Source organism: Salvelinus fontinalis, chromosome 29 (assembly GCF_029448725.1).
Source record: "Salvelinus fontinalis isolate EN_2023a chromosome 29, ASM2944872v1, whole genome shotgun sequence".
Classification (NCBI taxonomy): Eukaryota; Metazoa; Chordata; class Actinopteri; order Salmoniformes; family Salmonidae; genus Salvelinus; species Salvelinus fontinalis.
The window spans coordinates 37,471,914-37,496,994 of record NC_074693.1 but is presented as its reverse complement, the minus strand read 5'-3'; the positions used below and the strand labels follow the sequence as shown (position 1 = coordinate 37,496,994).

At 41.3% G+C, this 25,081-nt stretch overlaps 2 protein-coding genes and 1 long non-coding RNA gene across 3 annotated transcripts; all 3 read right to left on the bottom strand.

Moving 5' to 3' along the window:
- Positions 1-2,753: 2,753 nt before the first annotated feature.
- LOC129827955 (leukocyte cell-derived chemotaxin-2-like) lies at positions 2,754-5,171 on the bottom strand. Its single transcript, XM_055889264.1, has 4 exons — positions 5,051-5,171; positions 4,704-4,815; positions 4,276-4,427; positions 2,754-3,796 (listed from the first exon to the last, which is right to left on the bottom strand). Exons 1-4 carry the CDS (start codon positions 5,088-5,090, stop codon positions 3,630-3,632), a joined length of 471 nt encoding a protein of 156 aa, XP_055745239.1. The 5' UTR covers positions 5,091-5,171; the 3' UTR covers positions 2,754-3,629.
- A 3,620-nt stretch (positions 5,172-8,791) lies between these two features.
- Positions 8,792-16,920, bottom strand: LOC129827956 (uncharacterized). Its single transcript, XR_008755230.1, has 3 exons — positions 16,316-16,920; positions 12,894-13,053; positions 8,792-12,677 (listed from the first exon to the last, which is right to left on the bottom strand). It is a non-coding gene; the product is annotated as an uncharacterized LOC129827956 (long non-coding RNA).
- A 159-nt stretch (positions 16,921-17,079) lies between these two features.
- LOC129827954 (proteinase-activated receptor 4-like) lies at positions 17,080-24,529 on the bottom strand. The gene is made up of 2 exons (XM_055889263.1): positions 24,029-24,529; positions 17,080-21,962 (listed from the first exon to the last, which is right to left on the bottom strand). The coding sequence occupies exons 1-2, from the start codon at positions 24,138-24,140 to the stop codon at positions 20,884-20,886; spliced, it is 1,191 nt and encodes a 396-aa protein (XP_055745238.1). The 5' UTR covers positions 24,141-24,529; the 3' UTR covers positions 17,080-20,883.
- Positions 24,530-25,081: the final 552 nt, after the last annotated feature.

The following is a 25,081-nucleotide window of genomic DNA, read 5'->3' as shown; positions in this document are numbered from 1 at the left end:
TCAGCAGCAACCCAGCAAACATGCCCACATTAGCATGATGTGTGCCCAATAATAATTTATGTATTTTATGTAGCACTTTTCATTACAAAGAGAATCTCAAATACGCTTTAAAAACTAAACAAAACAAATGTAGGGTACTGGCAGTGGCAGGTCTTGACGATGGTCTTCCACAGCTGACAGGGTGCTGAGGCTGTTCAGAAAAGCAATAGTAGTGCAGGGCAGGTCGATGATACAGGGAGGGAGAAGCGTCAGTCAGATAGATAGGCCTGGAGCTCTTCATCAGGCATATTCGGCGTATCCTCCTACTCCTCCTCCGTAGGTTGGCTGGATCATCAACCACTGAAAGTTTAGCCTGGAGTTATCTTACAAACTAATGTAAAAAATAACCTTCAAATGAGTACCGCATCCGTGGCTACATTTTGAAGTTACTGTAACTATAAATGTCTTATGTAATCATATAAAGCGTGCATGTTCAAGAGAGCATGCATAGGTCGTCGCAGGTCTGTGGAGATCTTCACAATTGCTGTAATAATCTGTGCAGAATCTTGAACGGCATTGGTCACTTGCACCATGTGCTTTAATGTCATCTCAACTGCAATCCAGGTCATTGGGTTCTGCTTGATGAAGCACAGTGATAACATATTACACTTTTGTGTAAATAAACAAAATAGCTGACCCTGTATTCCCATTTAAACTTTGCTGTGCATTTATATGGTTGAAAGCGCAGTGATAGACATTTGGGTGACAGCTAATCCAAAAATCAAACATTGTTTATCGATAAAAATTTGGTTGTGCTTTTAGATAGTTGAAAGCATAGTGATAACACATTGGAAATTCAACTCACTTTTGGCTGTCTTTTTGAGTGGATTAATATTGGCTGTAATCTCATTGATCAATGTCACAACCAAATATTACCCAATTATCCCATGTTGAAATGACGTGGTGTGCCCAATCGGTTGTGACAGAAGTGAGCTTTTCTCTGAGTTGTGGTGTCAGTCAAACTTTGACTCTCTGCCTTACTGTCACTGAGAGAACAGGAAGTAGGTCAGTGATTGTTTCAGCAACACATTTGAAGAAGCAGAGAGAGAGAGAGAGTAATAATAATATTCTGAAAATAACGCTTTCATTAAAAATCTAAAAGAGTTAAAGGGTTGGGGTTCATTTCAATGTCAGTTTACTGCTATTCTTTCCAGGTTAATTTAAATGTTAGTTTACTGCTATTCTTTCCATACCATTTTACCTCCTGTCCAGTGCTGAATTTAACCTGAAAATGTTGGTGGGGCAAACTCAATCAACAAAGCTCATGTGCATTAAAACCAGTACACTACACTGGCTACACATTGAATGCACTAATAATTAATCTCAAAAATTATTTTGGAGCCACACACACAAATGTTATAACATTTGGGTTATAATCAGTTTATGGCTACGTCCCATATCTTTAGCTCTTATTGCCCGAAAGACCATGGTAGTCGAGCATACTTTTATAGAGTTAACTAACTAGTAATCGGTCTGTAATATTGTGACACAAAGGGGCCTGGTTAATTAACAATATGCAATATTTATAACACTATTCCCTCGCTTCATATAATGCACAGTTACAGTTCCATCAAAGACATGTATAACTAATCCTTCTTCTACATATGGTTCCATCGGTATTACAGTCTACCATCAAACATCAACAATAGCCACTGCTCTATGATCCACCACCAACCACTCGACTAGAATCTTCTTTTCCAGCTTGCTTTATTTTAATGGATAACCATATTTTAAAGTTTAGGTGGCTAATTAGCACCAATACATTTTATCTCTACATTTCCTTCATAACACTATGTTTGAAAAGAATTTGCTCTGAGATAGCTAAGCTGGTCGACATGTTTCAACTAGCTAAGCTACCTAGCTTCAAGACGTGGTAACAGTGTGTGGTAAACAACTAGCTAGCTATGAAGTTGACAAAGTTACCGGGCATTAGATGTTGATTTATCTGTGGCCAATGACAATGGGTCTTCTTGGGCGGGCACTTCTACTGTAAATCAATGGAGCATCGAAGAGGGGCTTTTGCTAGCTAGCTCTCTGAGCAGGCGCTGCGGTGACGTAGTGTCCCCGCGAATGACAGCACCCTGAGTGGAGTGTCCCCATGAGTGACAGCACCCTGAGCCAATCACACGCAACCAGAGAAGATCAAAGACGCCTACGCTCTGTACCCCTCCACAACATAAAGCACTGAGCGAGGCTGAAACAGCTGCATTACTCAACAAAAATTGACCAAAACAACAATACAATGGAAACCGACCATGTATGCTTTATTAGGTCAATAGTTTTTTGTAGAAAATGTAATTGTTTTCTAACCGTAAGTTTGTTATTCCGCTGTACTTGGAATAGATGCCTGCCCTAAGTGTCTCTGCTTCACTGCTCCTACCATCTCTGCACTACTAGTTTCCATATCAGTCCCTTAGCTGCATTGTTCATTGGCATCTCCACTTCCTCTCTCCGAATGGACTGTTTAGCTAGCACATCTACTTCCTCATTCCCTTCCACCCCCATCCACATGGGCTCGACATTGCCTTACTGGGTGCGATTGTTTTGTTTGGTTTTAGTTGTGTAAAGTAACACATGCTCAGAATATTAGGTTGTTTAGTGCAATAGAAAAATGTGTTCTGAACACAAGTTGCGCAGCCACGCCCTTGTTTTTATTGAGACAATGAAGAATGATACTGTCGAAAATATGAAAAAATCCAAAACAGAGGCTCAGATACAAAAATAGACATTATTTATTAGGAATGATTTATGATGTATTTATTTTGTTGTTAATACCCCAAAAGCACCAACATATTTTGACCCCTAAATGCACCAACATGGGTCAATTTTGACCCCAAATTGGAAATGATGGCAAAATGACATTTTCTGTCAAACAGTAACACTTTTTCTTTTATTAATCTTTTGTAACACAAGCTAATGGTTTAAATTCCCCAAAATATGCATATATTTTTACATTTTCACACATTTATAGTCAAATTTCATGTTTAAAAATATACATTTTAGTATGTTTTTCATGTTTGAAACAGTTATTTTGATCAATAGAAGTTTCATTCCAAATTTTCCGAAATGTTGGTAAATTAGCTTTTATTGTCTAAAGAACTTATTAAAGAGATGGGTGTTTTTTCCACCATCTAGTCATGGTATGGGGTTGTTCAATGACAGACATGTATTTGTTTTAAATCTATAATGTTTTTTTCACAAAGTTTACTATTGAGTCCACATTGTCAGATTAGCCACATACAACTAGTATATACAACTAGTATACAAAAAAGAGATTATATATATATATATAATATATATATATATATTTATACCACAGAAATTATATATTAACACAGAAATCATCATGTCATGTCTGTAACTAGTTGCATAAAAGGATATAAAAATAAATTTCCCCCTGTTGATGCTTATAGGGTTAATGTAAAACTTTATTCCAAAAGTGTGCAACATGTATGTATTTTTACTGTAATAAAAATGTTTATAATAATAAGCACTTTTTTTTTAACACAGTAAGCCCATCTATTGGCCAATGATTACAATCATTTAGTTAATTGATTGATTGATTGAAGGAGAGGCCAAAAGGGACTCCATTAGAAGAACTTGGTGGGGTCAGACTTGTCACACATCTGGACGTGGACGTGAGAAGTGATCCCTGGGTAGACACTTTGCATGGTCAGCAGGGTCCCAATCCTCTGGCCCTTCTTCACCACCCCAGAGTACTTGTCAGGCTTTACGTAGAACAGCTTAAAGCACAGACCTAGAAAACAGAGACAACCACAGTGTCAGTCAATCGATCAATCAATTAGACAATCGATTCAACCATTACCCAATTATATGCCACATATTCTTCCAATATCCATTCCGCCATGTGACATATTAGTTGCTAGTATACCTCAGTGAAACAACAGAGCCAGAAAATCGGGATACGGCACAGCCTAAAAACACGCCACTTCAATACAGCCATGACCAAAAGTGTCTTTTTCTCAGTGGTCAGGAGAACTTACACAGCAAGTAAGGAGAATTAATGTAGCAGGTTAGGAGAATTAAGTTAAGGTTAAGAAAATGATTAGGGTTAGGGTTAGCAAAAATGCTTTTCTAACCTGTTACGACAATCAGAGCGAAGTGGTTGGTTTTTAGGGAGTTCCATCGGAATACAGTGCATATTTACAAGCATAGCATTAACTTAACTATTTATCTCGGTTATTAAAAAAAAAATGATTCAGGATAGACACTGACCCTCTCCACTGAGGTTGATCCCCTCGTTGATGGCTGCCTTCTTCGGGTCTGTGTACACGATCACTTTCCCATTGAGTTTCACGTCAAATGGAGCGTACACTGTGTCCCCATCATTACACACAATGTCCAGGCCCTGATGCACACGGTCTCCTCTGGGCATAGATAGGAAAGGGTATTAATGCTGGGGGATTCACAAAGTATTCAGAGAGTCTCTCAATCACAACACTATGGTATGTTTTCATTCTTGTACTGTATACAGTAAGAGCATTAATATTGAATTAATGGGTTTTTAGATTTCAATCATTGTCATGGAATCTTATCAACTAAAGTATGAGGTAAATTGCGGACAGTAAAATAATACAAAACCAAACTGATACATCAAAATACATGCCACACATACTACAGTCACACACACACACTTGCCATACCTGCGTGCGCCGTAGTGTCCTTGTCCCCATCTGTCTCCTGTCCTCCTCCTGTTACTGGAGTTGCCGCTGCACAGCTGACCAAACTTGACCATCTCACACTCTGACAACGCAGCTAGAGATGGGATGGACCACAGATATATTGATTAAGGAGGAAAACCTGTTATGCTGATATTTTCTACTAAACTATTTAAGTATTTATATTTTATATTAAAACGCCAAAATTATATTGAACACAAACTGCACCCAGAACCAAACTGCATGTGCGAGCTGGACAGATACTTGATTTGATATTGCAATGGATTGACCTAATAGTTGAATGAATATATGTAATTTTTGGTTATTCTTACCTATGAGCACCACAGTAAACAAAAGAACAGTAGTCTTCATGGTAAAGCCTTAGATGATGCTTTCACTCAAGGAGAAAATCTACAAGAAAGTCTTCCATCTGTGTTTCTGACTGCATAATGTCTGTGCTTAAATACCTCTTGAAGTTAAACTTTCCCACATTGCACATCCTTGTTTCACACTCTTTCATCAGGGTAGAATACCCTGAATTTGGAAATGCTTTGTTTACTTTATGAAACCCAGAAAAAAACGATTTGGTAGAACAAAATGGTGGACAGCAGGGTAAACAAGTGGTGTTATGCTAAAATGTTTATTCTATTCTTCTGGTAATTGACTTTATGTTCATATTATATTTTATAATGTTTTATTATTGCTGCATTGTCGAGAAGAAATCGCCACGAAAGCATTTCTTTGGACTTGAAGCCTGTCCCTGACCTTTACCTGTTTCTTGGCAAATAAGGTTTGTTCAGAATACTCTGATGTTGACAAATGATGACATTTGGGTCAAGTATCACTTTAAGCAATGAATATACTCCACTAGTAGAGAATAAATGTAAACTTTATAACAGAAATAAGTGCCTAACACATGGTGTACATTATACAATAATACCAAATTATAATAAAGAAAAACACACAATGGCCATCTTTGACCGGTTAATGTGATAATGTTCAAGTGTATTGGTTAGTATGTAAAGCACCTGGGTATAAGAAACCATCAAAGGTTTCACAAATCAGTTTTACATAATTGACCCCTTTGACCCTTGAAAAAAAATCCTCATAGTTTCTATGGGCTACAGGCAGGGATACTTTTCCTTTCTCTGCTACAAGTGAACAGAACATGGTAAAATGGTGTGCCTGGGGCACATGTAATGCTGACAGTCTGTACCTGGAGAGGTAAGAGAGTGGTGTCTTTTTTATACCCTTTCCAAAACCAAAACCTAACGGAGAGAAGTGTAGGTTGTGGATAAAGCTTTGTGGTCATTCATAGTTGAACACAAGCAAGATAACGAAGGACACATATGTTTGCTCCAAGGTAAGCAACTAAGTTAATCTTTTGCATAATGTACAATATCTCAATATATTACAAAGAGAAAAAAGAAGCCAGCTACCACCTGGTTGAAGGGAAATGTCACAATTTTTCAGCTTCATAAGATCAGTGTTTCCAATGACATAATGAACCAATTAGTAGACAATTTGTAGGCAATTCCTAATCATAATTGGTTCAAATCACAGGATGCACACCGATGATGTCAAAACATAGAAACATGTAATTTTCACGTATGTTGATGTTGGGGTGGTGCTGGAGATGATGAAAATGAAGTTGAACAATTGTGACATTTCCATTTAACAATAACATAACAAAAATAACATTCATTTTCATATTCCATCTATCATTGTTACCACCATTTTGGCTGGTGAAATATAATGTCCCAAAGTCCATTTATTGCATGTTACAATTCTGAGGTAGATTCTCCATAAGGCACATGCATTCCAGTCTCTCACATTAGAGACTAGGAAGGAGTCGGGCTGCTGCCTTATAATTTACAATCGGCATGAGGTCATAAACCCCACCACCCACCAATTCCTCTGCGGGAGGGATGTCTGTTCACCCATGACTGAGTGGGCATGCACGCCTCAATCATCAAGTTTGCAGACGACACAACAGTAGTAGGCTTGATTATCAACGATTACGAGACAGACTACAGGGAGGAGGTGAGGGCTCTGGGTCTGTGGTGCCTGTTAAACAACCTCTCACTCAACGTCAACAAAACAATGGAGATGATCGTGGACTTCAGGAAACAGCAGAGGGTGCACTCCCCTATCTACATCGATGAGACCGCAGTGGAGAAGGTGGAAAGCTTAAAGGTCCTTGGAACACACATCACTGACAAACTGAAATGGACCCCCTACCCAGACAGTGTGGTGAAGAAGGCGCAACAGAGCCTCCTCAACCTCAGGAGGCTAAAGAAATGTGGCTTGTCACCTAAAACCCTCACAAACTTTTACAGATGCACAATTGAAAGCCTCCTGTCGGGCTCTATCACCTCCTGGTATGGCAACTGCGCCACCCGCAACCGCAAGGCTCTCCAGAGGGTGGTGTGGTCTGCCCAACACATTACCGGGGGGCAAACCAACCGCCGTCCAGGACACATACAGCACCCAATGTCACAGGAATGCCAAAAAGATCATCAAGGACAACAACCACCTGAGCCACTGCTTGTTCACCATGTTATCATCCAGAAGGCGAGGTCAGTACAGGCGCATCAAAGCTGGGACCGAGAGACTGAAAAACAGATTTTATCTCAAGGCCATCAGACTATTAAAATGCCGTTACTAGAACATTAGAGGCTGCTGCCTAGACATAGACTAGAAATCACTGGCCACTTTAAAGAATGGAACCTAGTCACTTTAATAATGTTTACTCATCTGGCATTACTCATCTCAAATATACCGTATTCTATACTATTCTACAGTATCTTATTCACTTAATAATGTTAACATGTCTTAAATTACTCATCTCATATGTATATACTGTATTCAGTAAGGGCCGGGGATGAAAAGCAGGTACGTCAAACATTTAATCAGGAACAGACATAAAACAAGACAGGAACAGAGCCAGCACATGAGTATACAAGGACATATGACAATCAATGCAGAAGCAGGGAACAGAGCGGGGAAACAGACAGATATAGGGAAGGTAATGACAGAGGTGATTGAGTCCAGGTGAGTCCAATAATCGCTGATGCACATGATGGGGGGGAAGTGCGTAATGATGATAGCAGGAGTGTGCAATGCTGGAGGAAGAGCGGGAGCAGGCGTGACATTCTAGGTATCTTAGTCACTTAATGTTTACTTTTCTGGCATTACTAATCTCATATGTATATACTGTTTTCTGTACTATTCTATGGTATCTCATTCACTTAATAATGTTTACATGCAGTTGAAGTCGGAAGTTTACATACACTTAAGTTGGAGTCATTAAAACTTGTTTATCAACCACCACAAATTTCTTGTTAACAATCTATAGTTTTGGCAAGTCGGTTAGGACATCTACTTCGTGCATGACACAAGTAATTTTTCCAACAATTGTTTACAGACAGATTATTTCATTTAGAATTCACTGTATCACAATTCCAGTGGGTCAGAAGTTTACATACACTAAGTTGACAGTGCCTTTAAACAGCTTGGAAAATTCCATAAAATGATGGCAAGCTTCTTTAGAAGCTTCTGATAGGCTAATTTACAGAATTTGAGTCAATTGGAGGTGTACCTGTGGATGTATTTCAAGGCCTACCTTCAAACTCAGTGCCTTGACATCATGGGAAAATAAAAAACATTGTAGACCTCCACAAGTCTGGTTCATCCTTGGGAGCAATTTCCAAAAACCTGAAAGTACCACATTCATCTGTACAAACAATAGTACGCAAGTATAAACACCATGGGACCACGCAATGCAGTTCAAGAAAGAGTTAAGAAAATGTTTACCAGATAAACTAAAGTAACATAATAAAATAATGAGGCTATGTACAGGGGGCACCGGTACCGAGTCAATGTGCGGGGGTACAGGTTAGTCGAGGTAATTTGTACATGAGGTAAGGGTGAAGTGACTATGCGTAGATAATAAACAGCGAGTAGCAGCAGTGTATGTAACAAATGGGGGGGGGGGGGGGGGCATTTGATTAATTGTTCAGCAGACTTATGGCTTGGGGGTAGAAGCTGTTAAGGAGCCTTTTGGTCCTAGACTTGGCATGCAGTAGCAGAGAAAACAGTCTATGACTTGGGTGACTGGAGTCTGCTGTCCAACTTCCAGCCACACATTCTTATTGTAGGCCAGTCCTCACACACCCATGCACACAGACAGAAATCTGAATGGGTATTCTCAACCTGGTCTCAGAGAATTTCATATTATCTGCGTAAATCCGAGACACTCCATTTAGTATAATATGTTACATTTCGTATGGTATGTAATAATTTGTGGACGTCCATCAACCATTTTCTATGATATGTTACAAATTACAATTTGTATTATATGTTATGAATTTGTGAAACATATGTGTCACACCCTGTTTCACCTGTCTTGTGCTTGTCTTCACCCCCCACCAGGTGTCTCCCATTTGTTCCCGTTATTCCCTGTGTATTTCTACCGGTGTCTTTTGTCTGTCTGTTGCCAGTTCATCTTGTCAAGTAGCGTGTTTTTCCGTGCTCCTGTTTTTCCTCGTCTATGTTTTTCTAGTCCTCCCGGTTCTGACCCTTTGCCTGCCCTGACACTGTACCCGCCTGCCTGACCATTCAGCCTGACCTCCAGACTGCCTGCCACCCTGTAACTTCTGGACTATGACCTGGTTTATGAACTTATGCTTGTCCTCGACCTGCCTCTTGCCTGACCCTTGTTTTTCAATAAATATCAGAGACTCGAACCATTTGCCTCCGGTGTCTGCATCTGGGTCTCGCCCTGTGTCATAATATGATATGTTAAGAAATCTAGCTAGGTGGCTAACGTTAGCTAGGTGGCTAACGTTAGCTAGGCTAGGGGTTAGGATTATGTTTACAAGTTAGCTTAAAGGGTAAAGGTTAGAGTTAGGGTCAGCTAAAATGGTTAATGTTAGGGTTAGCTAAAAGGGTTAAGGTTAGGGTTAGGGGAAGAGTTAGCTAGCATATTTAGTAATTGCAAAGTAACTAAAAAGTAGTAAGTAGTTGAAAAGTTGCTAATTAGCTAAAATGCTCAAGTTGTCCGCGATGATAATCAAATGTGCAACCTTCGGGTTGCTAGACGTTCACGTTATACGCCCACCCATCTTCATCTGTTACTTCTGACACTGTCCTGAGAACATAAACATACAACCAGGTGGAAACATTTGATGACATTTGTTTGTGGATACCATACTGTTTCTGCTGCTAACCATAGATGTGTGCCTATACAGTAAGTACGTGCCCATATCTAAAACATGGGTTTCTTTGATACGTAACAGTTGAATATTTAATGGAATTGCATCTGCGTTAAAATATCCTCTTGTGGTTGAATTGGTTATTACATGCATTAGATGTAAACAATGCATTCACGTCTAGCTCACCAATCAAAGTTATAACTGCAGTAGACTTCTCTTCCGGCTCACTTTTGCCCTTGTCTCCAAGACCGCTGGAATAGGCTTGTCATCAATCTTCTTGCCTCTTGGCTTATGCCACTGTTGTGTTTCTATGTCCTGATAACGTTGAGTGAGCGCGTGTCGCCTGAGCATGCATTGAGGTAGTCCTACCTGGCCTGCTGCATACAAATGTAGTAAAGTGCCCATTTGGCAATTTATGATTTATGATTGTCTTAATTCAACAGGTCCACCACTAATAAACTGAGCAGCTCAGTCATTTTTTTTTTCACCTCACACATTCTAAATTAAGTCTGTTTGTTTACATCCATTGCAAATGATAGTTCCTCAGTATTTGAAAAATCTTTCCAACACTCCCGGCCTCGTTAGTCACCAAGCCTCGGTGTGGAAGAGAAAAATATCAGGATCTGATGATCCCATATATCCAGTTGGAAACAGCTGTCTGTCCTGTGAATAGGCTAGTTGATACAATGTTGCAAGTTCGCTAGCAACTGCTTTCGGCCAGATACAGTTTTTTATTTTATTTTTAACCTTTATTTAACTAGACAAGTCACTTCACTAGCAATAGCTCAAGTCAAGACAGACAGAAACGGAGGCAGACAGGCGGAGTAGAGAGATGAATATGATTGAAAGAACCTGAATTTTCATCATTTTCTACTGTTTTTATTTGTTGGCTTTAGGCTTATGTATTTACTTAGTCGACGATGGAAGTTCTAGGCCTACTGCTGCATTTACTCACATAGGAAGTTCAATGAAAAAAAACGTGCCAACCTATGGATATCAAAGGCCAAACAAGAGAGGTAAAGCTGTGGTGGAAAATAGGAAACCACTAGACTCGTTTTTAGAGTGAGTTTTGGATCAATGCTACTTGGGAAATCCATTTAGCATCTTTGAGGAAAATCTGGAATGAGTTGGAGGAAAGTGTGGAGTCGGTGAGAGTCACAAGAAGTGTTCATATTTCGATTTTTTTGTATGTCTACTGAGCAGAATAAGCATGTTTTAAAACTCAAAAAGATATTGGAGTGGAATGTTTCCTGTATGGATTTTCGTAGCAGGGTACCTATCAAAGGGGTTATTGCTGGGGTGGCGCAAGAAAAAAAGGCAGAGGATATTACTGAAGACATCGATGGAGTGGTTGGTGCACGTCAACTGACCTGTATGGTGGATGGAGAAAATACATTTGCTTCATCCATACTACGGTTCTTTGCCAAGGGCTAAAATAGAAGTCATTCCTATTTCTGATGCAGATCGCGCTACAAGGCCTGCCTCTCCCATCTCCTCATTGGTTTGCAGAAGCAGGTACCCACGTGCCATCTCCTCATTGGTTATACCCACGTGGGTGATTGAAAGACTAACTGTTTTGCCGGTCGTCGTGGTAATACTATGAAAGTTTAGATGCCAATCATATAAGTTCAACGATGAAAAAGTTAGGGTGAAGGAGAATGAGGTGGGAAGGGTAAGGAGTGTCCAATGTGTCACCTATCTGGAGGCGATGTGAACGTTCGAAGGAACGGGTGGTGGGGAAGAAACATCAACCGAGGGATAATGAAATGCTATGAAATGTTTAAAAAGGTGGACTTTGTATTATTTATTGCAATGATCATAAACTGTACAGCACAAGCAGAGAATAAGTCCCAAAAAAATTGGAATCATTGTGAATGCAGCTAAAAAAAATTGGAGTCTTTGTGATTTCACAGCCAAGTCTGTGCAAGAAATCCTATCGGTGGATGTTTCGCCATCACAGGCCCCTGAGCTTGTGTAGAGATGTATTTTGGAGTGGACTGGGATTGAAGAAGTGGATGGGTTTTGTGAGTTGATTTGTTTAATTTTGTAAGATGTTGTTTTCCCCTTTCCTGTCCAGCTGGTGGCGGTAATTCACAATAACATTGGATTCCAACCGCCGTTAAACCCCATCAAAGAAGAAGAATATATCAAAGGCCCGTCCAACTGATTAGTTTGGGCACCAACCCTTGTTGTGGCAAGCTTGTAGTGGACATTTCACCTTGGGCTCTCCAGAGTTCCATTGAAGGCCTTTTTGTCTGCTCCTATATGAGTATAATTGATGGTTGTCTCAAAAATACCGAGTACCTATTTTGGGAGTTCCCTTAGTATTATTACTGTGTGTTTCTCCATGTTCGCAGGAAGATAAAAGTCTAAGCTTGTCCGACTTAACAACAGTAACCAAGGGAAGTTATTTTGCGAAGGGTTAATTACTGTAACAATACTGTGACAATAATTTCCCTGCTTCTAAATCTATTTTTTATGACAGGAATCAATATTACTTAATCAAACATCTTGTTGTTTTGGTTGAACAATACATATTTTAATCAAATGTGAATGTTGTACAAAAATATCATATTTGCAGCATATACCTGCCTACATATAACACAGACAAATTTCATCAAGGAGTAAACATTTGAAAGCATGCTGTCCGGTTTAAGCCGTGTAACGTTTCTAACTGACGGTGTTAACGTCAGTTTCATCATCACCCTCCTCCTCTTCCTCAGTGACATCTGTCTTTCTCTGGCTGGACACAGGAAAAGAGAAAAACCACACATTAAAGACGTGAGTGCAAAGCTTTGATAAAATAAGGGAGTGACTATTTGAACAGACACGTATTGTTAGGCATATGACACCTAGATGGTGGAAAGCTGGTAATGTTTCAATCAGACTGTCATAATCAATTGGACCACTAGTAGAGCTTCAATTTGCAGTTTAACTCTGCTTATAGGCCTAACTTTACCGCACTTCAGGATGCTCTGGGGGAGGATTTTGGGGACTTCGGGCTGTCCTGCTCTTTGACATTGCCTCTTCATGGTCCTTTGTCGGTAAAATCATATTGTCGCAGTGACCACTGCTAGGAGAGTGACCAAGAGCACCAGCCATCTCTGCATTGGATATGTCTAAGGGAGATGAGGTAGGACTTAGTTCGAATTTCGACTTTGTTTGTCAGGTTTTCGAGTGTTACGTGCTTAACTTTAGACAAATCGTCCGCGTCTGTGACCTCGGGATATCTGAACTCTTAGCATTCTCTCACTATCACTCATTGCGTCAAGATCCATTGTGCCGTCAAACAAAGCAAGACGAGACGAGTGTCACCTGCAAAGGCTGCAATAGGTAAAAATGACAGGTAAGTCACAACGTATTAACAGATAGTCACATGATACATAACGTTACGACAAAGTGAGACTTCATGACGCATACTGGATATTTGTTGCATGACCAACGCTACGGTTTATCTCCGTTTTTCAGTGAATGCATCAATAGCAATGTTATCATCCATAACATAGTTATAGCAATAGGAATAACATAGGAAAGTACAAAGGGAATCTGATCTTAAGTTTAACGTATGACATCAGCTCTTTGCAGCCACATTCACGTCAGTAGGACTAAGCACATACGTGGTGCTCAGGGCCCTGAATATGATCAAAATGTGCTGAATCTCAACCTCCACTAGATGTCGGGCTACACCACTTTTGTTTCTGGCATGTCTTGGTTCTTCACCTCATTTCACCTCTGTTTCACCAATTAGCTAGATATTTGAGCTACAACTAATCAAACCAACTAAGAAGTGATGAAATGTGACCAGTATTGTTTCTGGTACCCACATTATATTGCACAAATGGCCAGTGTTCATGATTTAGTGACAGAGAAGTTGAGATGACGATGACAGTTTAGATGTTCCGTTTGTATTACCACTCATTTCTCTTCAATTGACTTTTGAGTCTCACTGCCCACCACAAACAATGAATTTGTTTTCCTGAGTATACTGCATGTGTTACCAAACATATTTCACCTCAACAACCCTTACAATAGATCAAAACCTCATCCAAATGTCATTCAGGTTTCAGTTTAGGTTCCTGTGTTCAGACGCTGGGTTCCCTGACGGTTATCACAATCCTATTTTTCCAATAATCTTCATGAGAAAAGCCTCTTTGGAGAATCAATTGAAATGACGTAGGGGAGTTACTCTGGGGATGCTGTGAATTGCTAAACCTGATTGTCTGTGTTTTAATGGCCATGCTAAGGCTTTCCAGACCATTAGAGGAAGAAACCATTAGCCTCACAGGTCATTTAGCCTCCATTTTGTCAGCCCACTATGAGGCTGGTAGTGTCTGCTATGGGTTTGCCAAAGCTAACCCTGTTGACATGGAGAAAGTCCATTGATTGGTCTAGTAGTTAAGTGTGTGCATCCTAATTGCTCTAATGCACATGCACACACACACGTACACACACAGCATGCATACGCCAAACATGGAGGTACACTCACAAACATAGAGGTATGAATGTGTGTTTATTTGTCATATACATACTGTACAGAAAGTGCCCATACAAGTGTGTAAACACTAACATTAATACTCTTTCTCCCTCCTTCATTTAGTTACTAAGTACAATTAATAATTATTTGGCATTTTAACCAAACTTAACTATTTTGAGAAGCTCAAATGGGCCATTACTTTTATAGATTTTTCAGATTTGCATTGGCTCACATCTATAGCTACCCTTCTCATCTTCCATCCAGCTTCAGGAGACTGAAAAGATTTGGTGTGAGTCCTCAGATCCTCAAAAGGTTCTACAGCTGCACCATCGAGAGCATCCTGACTGGTTGCATCACTACATGGTATGGCAACTGCTCGGCCTCCGACCGCAAGGCACTACAGTGTAGTGTGTACGGCTCAGTACATCACTGGGGCCAAGCTTCCTGCCATCCAGGACCTCTATACCAGGCAGTGTCAGAAGAAGGCCCGAGCAATTGTCAAAGACTCCAGCCACCCTAGTCATACACTGTTCTCTCTGCTACCGCACGGCAAGCAGTATCGGAGCGCTAAGTCTAGGACCAAGAGGCTTCTAAACAGCTTCTACCCCCAAGCCATAAGACTCCTGAACATCTAATCAAATGGCTACACAGACTATTTGCATTGCCCCCCCCCCCCTCTTTTACGCCGCTGCTACTCTCTGTTATTATCTATGCATAGTCACTTTAAAAACTCTATCTACATGTACATATTACCTCAATTACCTCGACTAACCGGTGCCCCCGGTTATATAGTTAATATTGACTCTGTACCGGTACCCCCTGTATATAGTCTCGCTATTGTTATTTTACTGCTGCTCTTTAATTACTTGTTCCTTTTATTTCTTATTCTTGTTCCTATTTTTTTAACTGCATTGTTGGTTGTGGGCTTGTAAGTAAGCATTTCACTGTAAGGTCTACTACACCTGTTGTGTTTGGCGCATGTGACTAATAAAATGTGATTGGGTGTGATTTGATGCTCAGCAATTGGAGAGGAATTAATGACATGCTGAAGAGAAGTTTCTAATCTAATGTAGTTCATCTCATAGGTTCAATGGTATGGCTGGTCTGAATGGATAGCTCACATTGCTTCCTCTTCTATGTGCATAATGGGAATGTATGTTAGTGTTTAAAAATATGAACATCATCAGCATAGCATCATGTCTCTCCTCGTGTTTTCCATTATCAACGTACAGCATGTCATTCACCTGTTTGCTTCATAGCCTATGAGCAGCATAATGCAAATTCCGTATGCTTGTTGTTTAACCTATGGGCACAGCCTTATCACATTCCTCTCTCTCAACCAATGGGCATACATCTTGGGATGTGTTTGTATGTCAAACTTACCCATGTTCTCGTACTTGCTGTGTCACAGCGAAAGTTACCGACAACCCTCCACCTCCCATCCATCACCAGCTAAGACCTGTCATTGGAACCTTTTAATCTCTGAGGGGGAGATTTCAATGCCAGCTGCCTCGCATAGGGCTACCTGCCATCGAAGGATCAGGCTCTGAGGATCATCCCTCAGAGACGAGGCCATTCCCCAAACTATTTCAAGAGGTGTTTACACTTGCATTTTGTCTCTGTTGTTCATTCAGTTCAACCTTAATCTCAATTGAATTAACCAAATACAGGAAAAGGAGAACTTGGTACGTTGCAAAAGTGACAAATGTCTAACCAACCTATTTTCAAACGTGCACTTACAGTATTTCAGATGCCAAAGCCTATGTATATGTGCAAAAGTTTATTTTTAACAAATGGTTTTCTTTGTATGTCAGACTACGTCGTAAATTCAAATATTCCATTAGACACATGCAGATATTGTTATCAATTTTGGTATTTTCAAAGTTTATGAACAAAAAACTAGATACCTAGTCAAATGTATTGGAATCCCAATGAAGACAAAGGTTATTATTCTGGTTTAGACCCACCCAACAGACGCTTCGACTGGTCATGGGTGTCACTCACTTATTCCCCCCTTCCCCCCCATCCCCCAAGACTGCTATGCCATGATACCCCTTATCACTCCACACAATTGGCCAAAAGAAGGCGTTGGATCCACTGCTTGCTGGCACTTGATTACACACTCATAGGCTTTGTCTACTTGGTGTTACATTGATATTAATCCCTTTGTTTAAATAAATGCGCATGTATAAACGTTGGTATTGCTGTTGAAAGATGAATAGTTCTTGATAAAGTGGTTTGGTATTTCAATGTGTTTTGAGAGCCCCGACAAACAACCATTTACATGTTGATAGTGGGAGCTAGTATTGATTTACTGCCACTGTGGAATGTTCCACAGCGAAGGCAAGTGCACTGTGTATGTCTTGGCTCCGGAATTGACGAGGAAACTTCCTTCTGTGTTTCGTTTTTGGGAAAAACCATTGTCAGTAGATAAGCAAAGAACACATTTGGTTTCCACTCAAGTGATGTCAGGGAAGTTTGAGAGAGTGTGAAAAAACACATTTGGTTTCCACTCAAGTGATGTCAGGGAAGTTTGAGAGAGTGTGAAAAAACACATTTGGTTTCCACTCAAGTGATGTCAGGGAAGTTTGAGAGAGTGCGAAAAAACACATTTGGGGTGATACTGTATATGTGTGCTTCAGCATATTATAGGATATTACTCCCATTCCCCTCAAAATATTATAGCACTTTATTTTTGTGATTTCTTTAAACCTGTGAATATACGTAAGTACAACAATAATACAACATACTTTCTTAGTAAATGCCAGCTGAATAAATACCAGTGGAAACAATATTATAAAATACCAGGCCACCAATTCAAGTATTCAAGTATAAACCAGCCTAATGTACATCAAAATCATTATTAATGGCTAAATGAAGGGTATATAATTCTGACAAAGCCACATTATGATGTTTTGCTGACTCTATCCTTCACCTTAAAAACCCTCCATGATGTATAATCTTGGAGGGAAATATCCAAAACCTGAATGTGTTCCAGACAAGCAGTCACAGAATGGTATGAATAGAATCCATTCCAGACGCGTACCCATTTTCACATGGACATGCCTATATTTGGCCAACACGTCTAAATGGGAAAAAAAAGATGGCGTCACTTAGAACGGCTTAATGTAATATGCTGTTGTTGACCTCTAGGTACAAACTGTTCCGCTATTCCACAGACAATTGAAACGTTTACCACAGAGCTGTAAGCTATGGAATAGGTCACCCTACCTGTAGGAATGTACCCCTGGATTGTTGAGATAATACAATGAAAACAAATAATAGTAATACTGTGTAGTAATGCTGATTCCATACTATGAGATATTTGTATCAGTACATGTAGATCATGAAAGGGTTATACCCACTCTGTATAGGCATTTCACCTAGACCAGGTATCCTCAAACTGGGGGTACGCGCAATGCCGTAAATATATATACACTACCGTTCAAAAGTTTGGGGTCACTTAGAAATGTCCTTGTTTTTGAAAGAAAAGCACATTATTTGTCCATTAAAATAACATAAAATTGATCAGACATTCAGTGTAGACATTTAATGTTGTAAATGACCATTGTAGCTGAAAATGGCAGATTTTTTCATGGAATATCTACATAAGTGTACAGAGGCCCATTATCAGCAACCATCACTCCTGTGTTCCAATGGCACGTTGTGTTAGCTAATCCAAGTTTATCATTTTAAAAGGCTTATTGATCATTAGAAAACTCTTTTGCAATTATGTTAGCACAGCTGAAACTATTGTTCTGATTAAAAAAGCAATAAAACAGACCTTCTTTAGACTAGTTGAGTATCTGGAGCATCAGCATTTGTGGGTTCGATTACAGGCTCAAAATGGCCAGAAACAAATAACTTTCTTCTGAAACTCGTCAGTCTATTCTTGTCTATTCCATGCGAGAAATTGCCAAGAAACTGAATATCCTGTACAACGCTGTGAACTACTCCCTTCACAGAACAGTGCAAACTGGCACTAACCAGAATAGAAAGAGGAGTGGAAGGCCCCGGTGCACAACTGAGCAAGGGGACAAGCATTTGCTGCCAGTTGAGGACTTGTGAGGCATCTGTCTCTCAAACTAGACACTCTAATGTACTTTTCCTCTTGCTCGGTTATGCACTGGTCCCTCCCACTCCTCTTTCTAGAGCGAGAACTAAGATGACTTTCGAGTAGTAAGACATGTATAGAAGCAACAGATACCATTAATAAGAAGGGGCTAGAGGCGTCTTATATGGTGAGCTACCGAGTGGCTAGGACAGGCAGGCCCCATACTGTTGTGGAGGACTTAGTTCTTCCTGCTGCCGCGGATATGGCTGGGACAATGCTAGGGGAAAAGGCCAAAAAAACTATGCAGACAATGTCTTCATCAAACAACACTGTTTCAACACGCATCAGTGATACGGTAGGAGATGTTTTGAAAGAATTACTGCTTTGTATACAAGCCAGTGAATTATATGCATTACCGCTGGTTGAGTCAACAGACGTGGCGGCCTGGCACAGCTCCTGGTATATGTCCGTTACGTTTATGGGGGGTCAGTTAAGGAAGAGATCCTCTTCTGGAAACCAGGATAACAGGAGAGGATATTTTTAAAGTACTGGACAGCTTTGTGACATCAAATGGACTTTGGTGGTCAAGATGTGTTTGTCTTTACTGATGGCGCAAAAGCCATGACAAGGAGACATAGTGTAGTGGTAATGCACGCGCAAGCAGTTGCTCCCGACGCCACCTGGGCACACTGCAGCGTCCACCGAGAGGCTCTTGCTGCCAATGGAATGCCTGACAGCTTGAAAGACGTTTTGGACACTGCAGTGAAAATAGTTAAAGCAATGCCCCTGAACTCTTGTGTGTTTTCTGCACTGTGCAATGATATGGGCAGCGACCATGTAAAGCTTTTACAACATACAGAAGTGCGCTGGTTATCAATGAGCAAAGTATTTACAAGTTTTTTTTAATTGAGAGACGAGCTTAAAGTTTTCTTTGCTGACCATAATTTTCACTTGTCTGACCACTTGCATGATGACGAGTTTCTCACACTACTGGCCTATCTGGGTGATGTTTTTTCTCACCTGAATGATCTGAATCTAGGATTACAGGGAATCTCCGCAACTATATTCAATGTGCGGGACAAAATTGAGTCTATGATTAAGAAGTTGAAGCTCTTCTCTTTCTGCAATAACAAGGACAACACACAGGTCTTTCCATCATTATATGATTTTTTTGTGTGCAAATGAACTCAATCTTACGGACAATGTAAAAGTTGATATAGCAAAGCACCTGAGTGAGTTGGGTGCGCAATTACGTAGGTACTTTCCCGAAACGGATGAAACAAACAACTGGATTCTTATCCCTTTCATGCCCTGCCTTTAGTCCACTTACCGATATCTGAACAAGAGAGCCTCATTGAAATTGCAACAAGCGGTTCTGTGAAAATTGTATTTAATCAGAAGCCACTGCCAGATGTCTGGATTGGGATGGGCTCTGAGTGTCCTGCCTTGGCAAATCGTGCTGTTAAGACGCTGATGCCCTTTGCAACCATGTACCTATTTGAGAGTGGATTCTCAGCCCTCGCTAGCATGAAAACTAAATACAGGCACAGACTGTGTGGGAAATGATTTAAGACTTTCTCCAATACAACCCAACATTGCAGAGTTATGTGCATCCTTTTAAGCACACCCTTCTCATTAACCTGTGGTGAGTTATTCACAATTTTCGATGTACAAATAAGATTTATATGTAAGATGGTTAAATAAAGAGCAAAATTATTGATTATTATTATATTATTATTTGTGCCCTGGTCCTATAAGAGCTCTTTGTCACTTCCCACAAGCCGGGTTATGACAAAAACTCACACTCATTCTTATGTTTAATAGATGATTTGTATAGTGTGTGTGTGTGTGTGTGTGGCAGGCTTACAATGATGGCAAAAAACAACATTTGAGAGTGTGCTGACCCCGGTGCTAGAGGGGGTATGCAGCTGGAGGTTGAATGTTTGAAGGGGTATGGGACTATAAAAAGTTTTTGGAAACACTGACCTAGACCGAAGAATAGGGACAACACACCCTGCAGCTGTGTTTTCCCCATTTTGTCGTATTTATATAAGACAGTCCATTAATATAGTGACTGTGTAATCCTGTAGAACTCTAATGATACAAACCCTCGTCTCGAAAACCAGACCATAGGCAACAGTGAAGAGCATTTGAAAATTGTGGGAGGCAAAGTGGATATCTAAAGAGACTATTGTATCCCTGTATGATGATGGTTCCTAAACAGCTCCCTCCATTGACTGCATGTTTATGGAAATTGCACAGAAATGCATTCCATTTTTTGTTATTCACAATATACCATAAAAGTCATTGGCTGTATAAATGAGATGAGTCTCACGTAAACCAGAGGAAAACATTGTATGCCACAACACAAGATTGAGTCTTCGTCTGATTCTAGTGCCTACACGTCTAGTTCTCTAATGCCTATCTGCATGCTACCTCCCCCTCTGACGTCACCGGGCTCCGACTAGACTTGGACAGCAGTGTCACCTTTGACCTTTGCGTCCCCTTTGAGGTGGACGAATAGGACACCTGGTTACCCGTGGTCGAGTCTCTCCCGTTGTCGCCGCGGCAACACAGCACCGTCCTGACCTTTCCCCTGAAGTCGTCAGAGACGTAGTAGAAGATGAAGGGGTCGATGCAGCTGTTCAACGTGCTAACAGCTAGGCTAACCATGTAGGGCACGTACAGGTCCTCCCCGTCATCCACCAGGTAGGAGTCGGAGTAGTGCAGGAGAAGGAGGACGTTGCTGGGTAGCAGGCAGCCAACGAACACTACCAGCACTAGCACAGTGACGCGCACAGCGTGGGCATAGCGCTGGCCTCCCGCCACTAGGGTGCGTATCACAGAGCCGTAGCAGTAGAGGACGACCAGCAGGGGGAGCAGGAAGCAGAGAAAGAAGAGTGTGAGAAAGTAGGGCAGGAAGTAGTTCTCATGCTCCTCCTCAGGCAACGCGTCGTGGCATGTGGTTATGCTCGGCTCGTCCAGCTTGTAGGACTGGCGGGAGACGAGGAGAGGCACCATGGCGGCCAGCACCACCACCCACACGCCCAGGCTCATGTAAAGGGAGGTGCGGTGGCTGCGCAGGGTTTTGGCACCGAACGGGTGCACCAATGCCACGTAGCGGTCGACGGCGATGAACGCCAGGCACAGCACCGAGCCGTACATGTTGCCGTAGAAGAGCGCCGTGACCACGCGGCAGAAGGGCTCGCCGAAGACCCAGTCATTGCCCTGCAAGTGATAGACTATGCGGAACGGGAGCACCATCAGTATCATGAGGTCGGTGGCGGTGAGGTTGATAAGGAGGATGGTGGATGGCATCTTCTTGGTACGGAACAGAAGGACCCACAGGGCCAGGAGGTTAGCCGGGAGGCCCACAGTGAAGGCTACCAGGTAGAGCATGGGCACGTAGAGCACGGTGGTGGGAGCCTGCACCTCCTGGATCTGCTTGTCTTTCAGGGTGGTGAAGTTGCAGTTGGACACCAGCTTGAAGGAGCGCAGCCCTGTCGAGGTAGAAACAGAAGATATTTGATGATTTGTTAGAGGTTCTGCATGAAATTTCTTTTCAGTATAAATGCATTCATATACTGATATTTTACCTAGCAAAAGCTGTGCATCCTAGTTAAGCATTCAGATAAGGCATACCCCTAACTTGAAATGTGTAGGTGACACAAACTTCTAATAACATCAATGTGTGATATACACAAAGGATGGAGATATGCCGGCATTTCTTAAGTTAGGATTCAGCCCAATGCGAAAAGCTTGCATCCGTAGTCGAAAGGACGTGTTGGGTGAAAACTTGAGTTACGCGAGTGGATCTCAAGCTAGGATTCAGATCATTAAGAACAAAGTGATCTCATCAGCTTCAAAATAACCTATGGTCATGGGAGGGGTCTGGCAAGACCATTAAAGTGGTCTGTGGTACTTTATGTGTCACGTTCCTGACCTGTTTCTGTTAGTTTTTGTATGTGTTAGTTGGTCAGGACGTGAGTTTGGGTGGGCAGTCTATGTTTTCTGTTTCTATGTTTGTTTAAGGGTTGCCTGGTATGGCTCTCAATTAGAGGCAGGTGTTTGGCGTTTCCTCTAATTGAGAGTCATATTAAGGTAGGTTGTTTCACATTGTTTGTGGGGGGTGGTTGTCTCCGGTGTCTGTGTATGTCGTTGCGCCACATGGGACTGTTTCGGTTTTGTTTGTTCGTTCGTTTTATGTAGGCAGTTTTCGTGTTCATGGTTCTTCGTGTTTCATGTGAGTTAGTCGTTCAGGTCTGACTACATCGTTTATTTGTTTTGTAACTTCAAGTGTTCGTTCGTGTTTTCTGTTTTGTTTATTAAACATCATGTCTAAGTATCACGCTGCGTCTTGGTTCAATCCATGCTCCCCCTCTTCGGATGAAGAGGAAGAGGAGAACCGTTACAGTATGTCCGAAGGTGTGCGAAGTTGCTGGATATTGTCGGGAACTGGAACACGCTGTCGTACGTCGTTGTACACGTCGATCCAGAGTATCCCAAACATGGATGACATGTCAATGGATGAAATGTCTGGTGAGTAAGCAGGCCATTGAAGAGCTAGGGCATTTTCAGTTACCAGGAATTGTGTACACATCATTGCGACATTGTCTGCCATCTGTCCCGGAAGGACAGGAGAAGGAGGAGGAGGAGAAATTCTCACTAACAGGGATGTAAAGAACTTTGTGCATAAGCATTTATGGAAAATGTCTGGGATCTTTTATTTCAGCTTATGAAACACTTTACATGTTGCCTTTATATTTTTGTTCAGTATATTTATCACATTTGAAAGGCATATAGATGAAGCTCATTTAGCTCCTACACACTTAGATAAAAGGGTTCCACAAATATAACGGCTGTCCCCATAGTATAAATGTTTTGGGTTCCAGGTAGAACCCTTTTGGGTTCAAGGTAGAACCCTTTACACAGAGAGTTCTACATGGAACCCAAAAGAGTTCTATCTGGAACCAAAAATCACAGGGTTCTTCTATGGGGACAGCCAAAGAACCCTTGTTGGTTCTAGATAGCACCCTTTTTCTAAAAGGGTTACCTCTCTTTTTCAGCACTTTGCCTGTGCGTGTAGTGGCTCAGCGATGTGAACACTCGTTTTTTTCAATCACCAATGACATTTACATTCCAGTTTAGCCTGATGTTGTTTTAGCCATTACAGTTAAGTGGCAGGCTATAGTGACAGTTCCCAGAGAGCTCAGGCTCATTTCAGCTAATAATTTAAATTACAGGAAATAGCTGGCCGGTATATGGCAATAATGTACATAAACTACCCTATAGAGAACACATTCCTACTCAGTAGATAAGAGGCAGTAGATTGGCTTGCATGCCGGTATATCTTCAAAATCACAGGGAAAGATAAGCTTCCTCAACTGAAATGACCACATCCAAGCTACGTACATGAACACCTACCCAAATAAAAATAATTCACACACAAACACACACATTCAGAGTTTTTAACGACAAACCCTTCCATACAAAGGGTTTGCTTAATGAAAGTGACCTGAAGGAGTTTGGGTCGAAAGAAGAAGAAGAAAAAGATGCACCAACTTACGGACGCCCATGCCAGTGCACTCTTCCGTGGTGGGAGAGGAGGAACAGCCATGGCGGAGAGCAGAGAGCGAGAGCAGCAATAGCAGAGTCCAGGCTGGAGCAAAGAGACCCATGGTGCTGCAGAGGATCCGTACTCTCTCACAGCAAAAGCTATAATTTATGGTTAGGAGCTACTTCCACAAGCAGAGAAAGCTGCCTCTCCCTTCCTTCCTTTCTCTGCTCCGTGTAACGCAGCCCCCCGTGTCCCAAGTCCTGTGATGTAATACAGTGAAGTCTGAAATTGTTATCTCCTTTGCCACAATATCACCCTTCAAATCACTGTATTCCTGACAAAGTTTGTCAAGAGTCTTCGCTGTGTCTCAGATGAGTTCAGCAGCTTGACTTCAACAGACTACACCGGTCTCTTCTACACTGTACTCCTATGCTCAATTCTAATATGGTCCAGCTGTGTGTCTAGTTCTGCCTCTGGGGGAGGTGCATGTTTGGTGGTGGAGGCACGACATTGTCCTTCCCATGCTGTGATTCATATGAGGAGAGAGCGGTGAGTTGATCTTCGCCACGCTTTGAGGAACAGGAAATATGGTAATTTCACCTCTGGGGCCATAGTAAGGCATGCATTATTCCAGACAGACATCCACTCACACCCAATGACCCTTTCTCGTAAGAGCACACACACACACAAACACACACATACAACCACACACACACACTTCCTAAGTAAGTGTCATTGTGCTCAAGAGTTCCATGTTCTGACATTCATTCAAAATATCCTGTCCTAAACAACAGCTGTATGTTCCCAATCTACCTCTCCCTTTTAGCAATCTTTGTTGTCCATACCGGACTCAATCGTGCATCCTCAGATGCCATTTAAAACACAACCCACAAAAAATTTCAGGTCTTGACGCCAGAGGATATACATTCCTGCCGTTCTTAGGAGGACAAGCCGTTGTCATATAAGTTTCAATAATCCGACACTGGGCAGAGAGGTTGTGCTTTCCACCCAAATACTCTCTTGTATAAATATCCAACCATTCCTTTTATATGAGACCTCTAT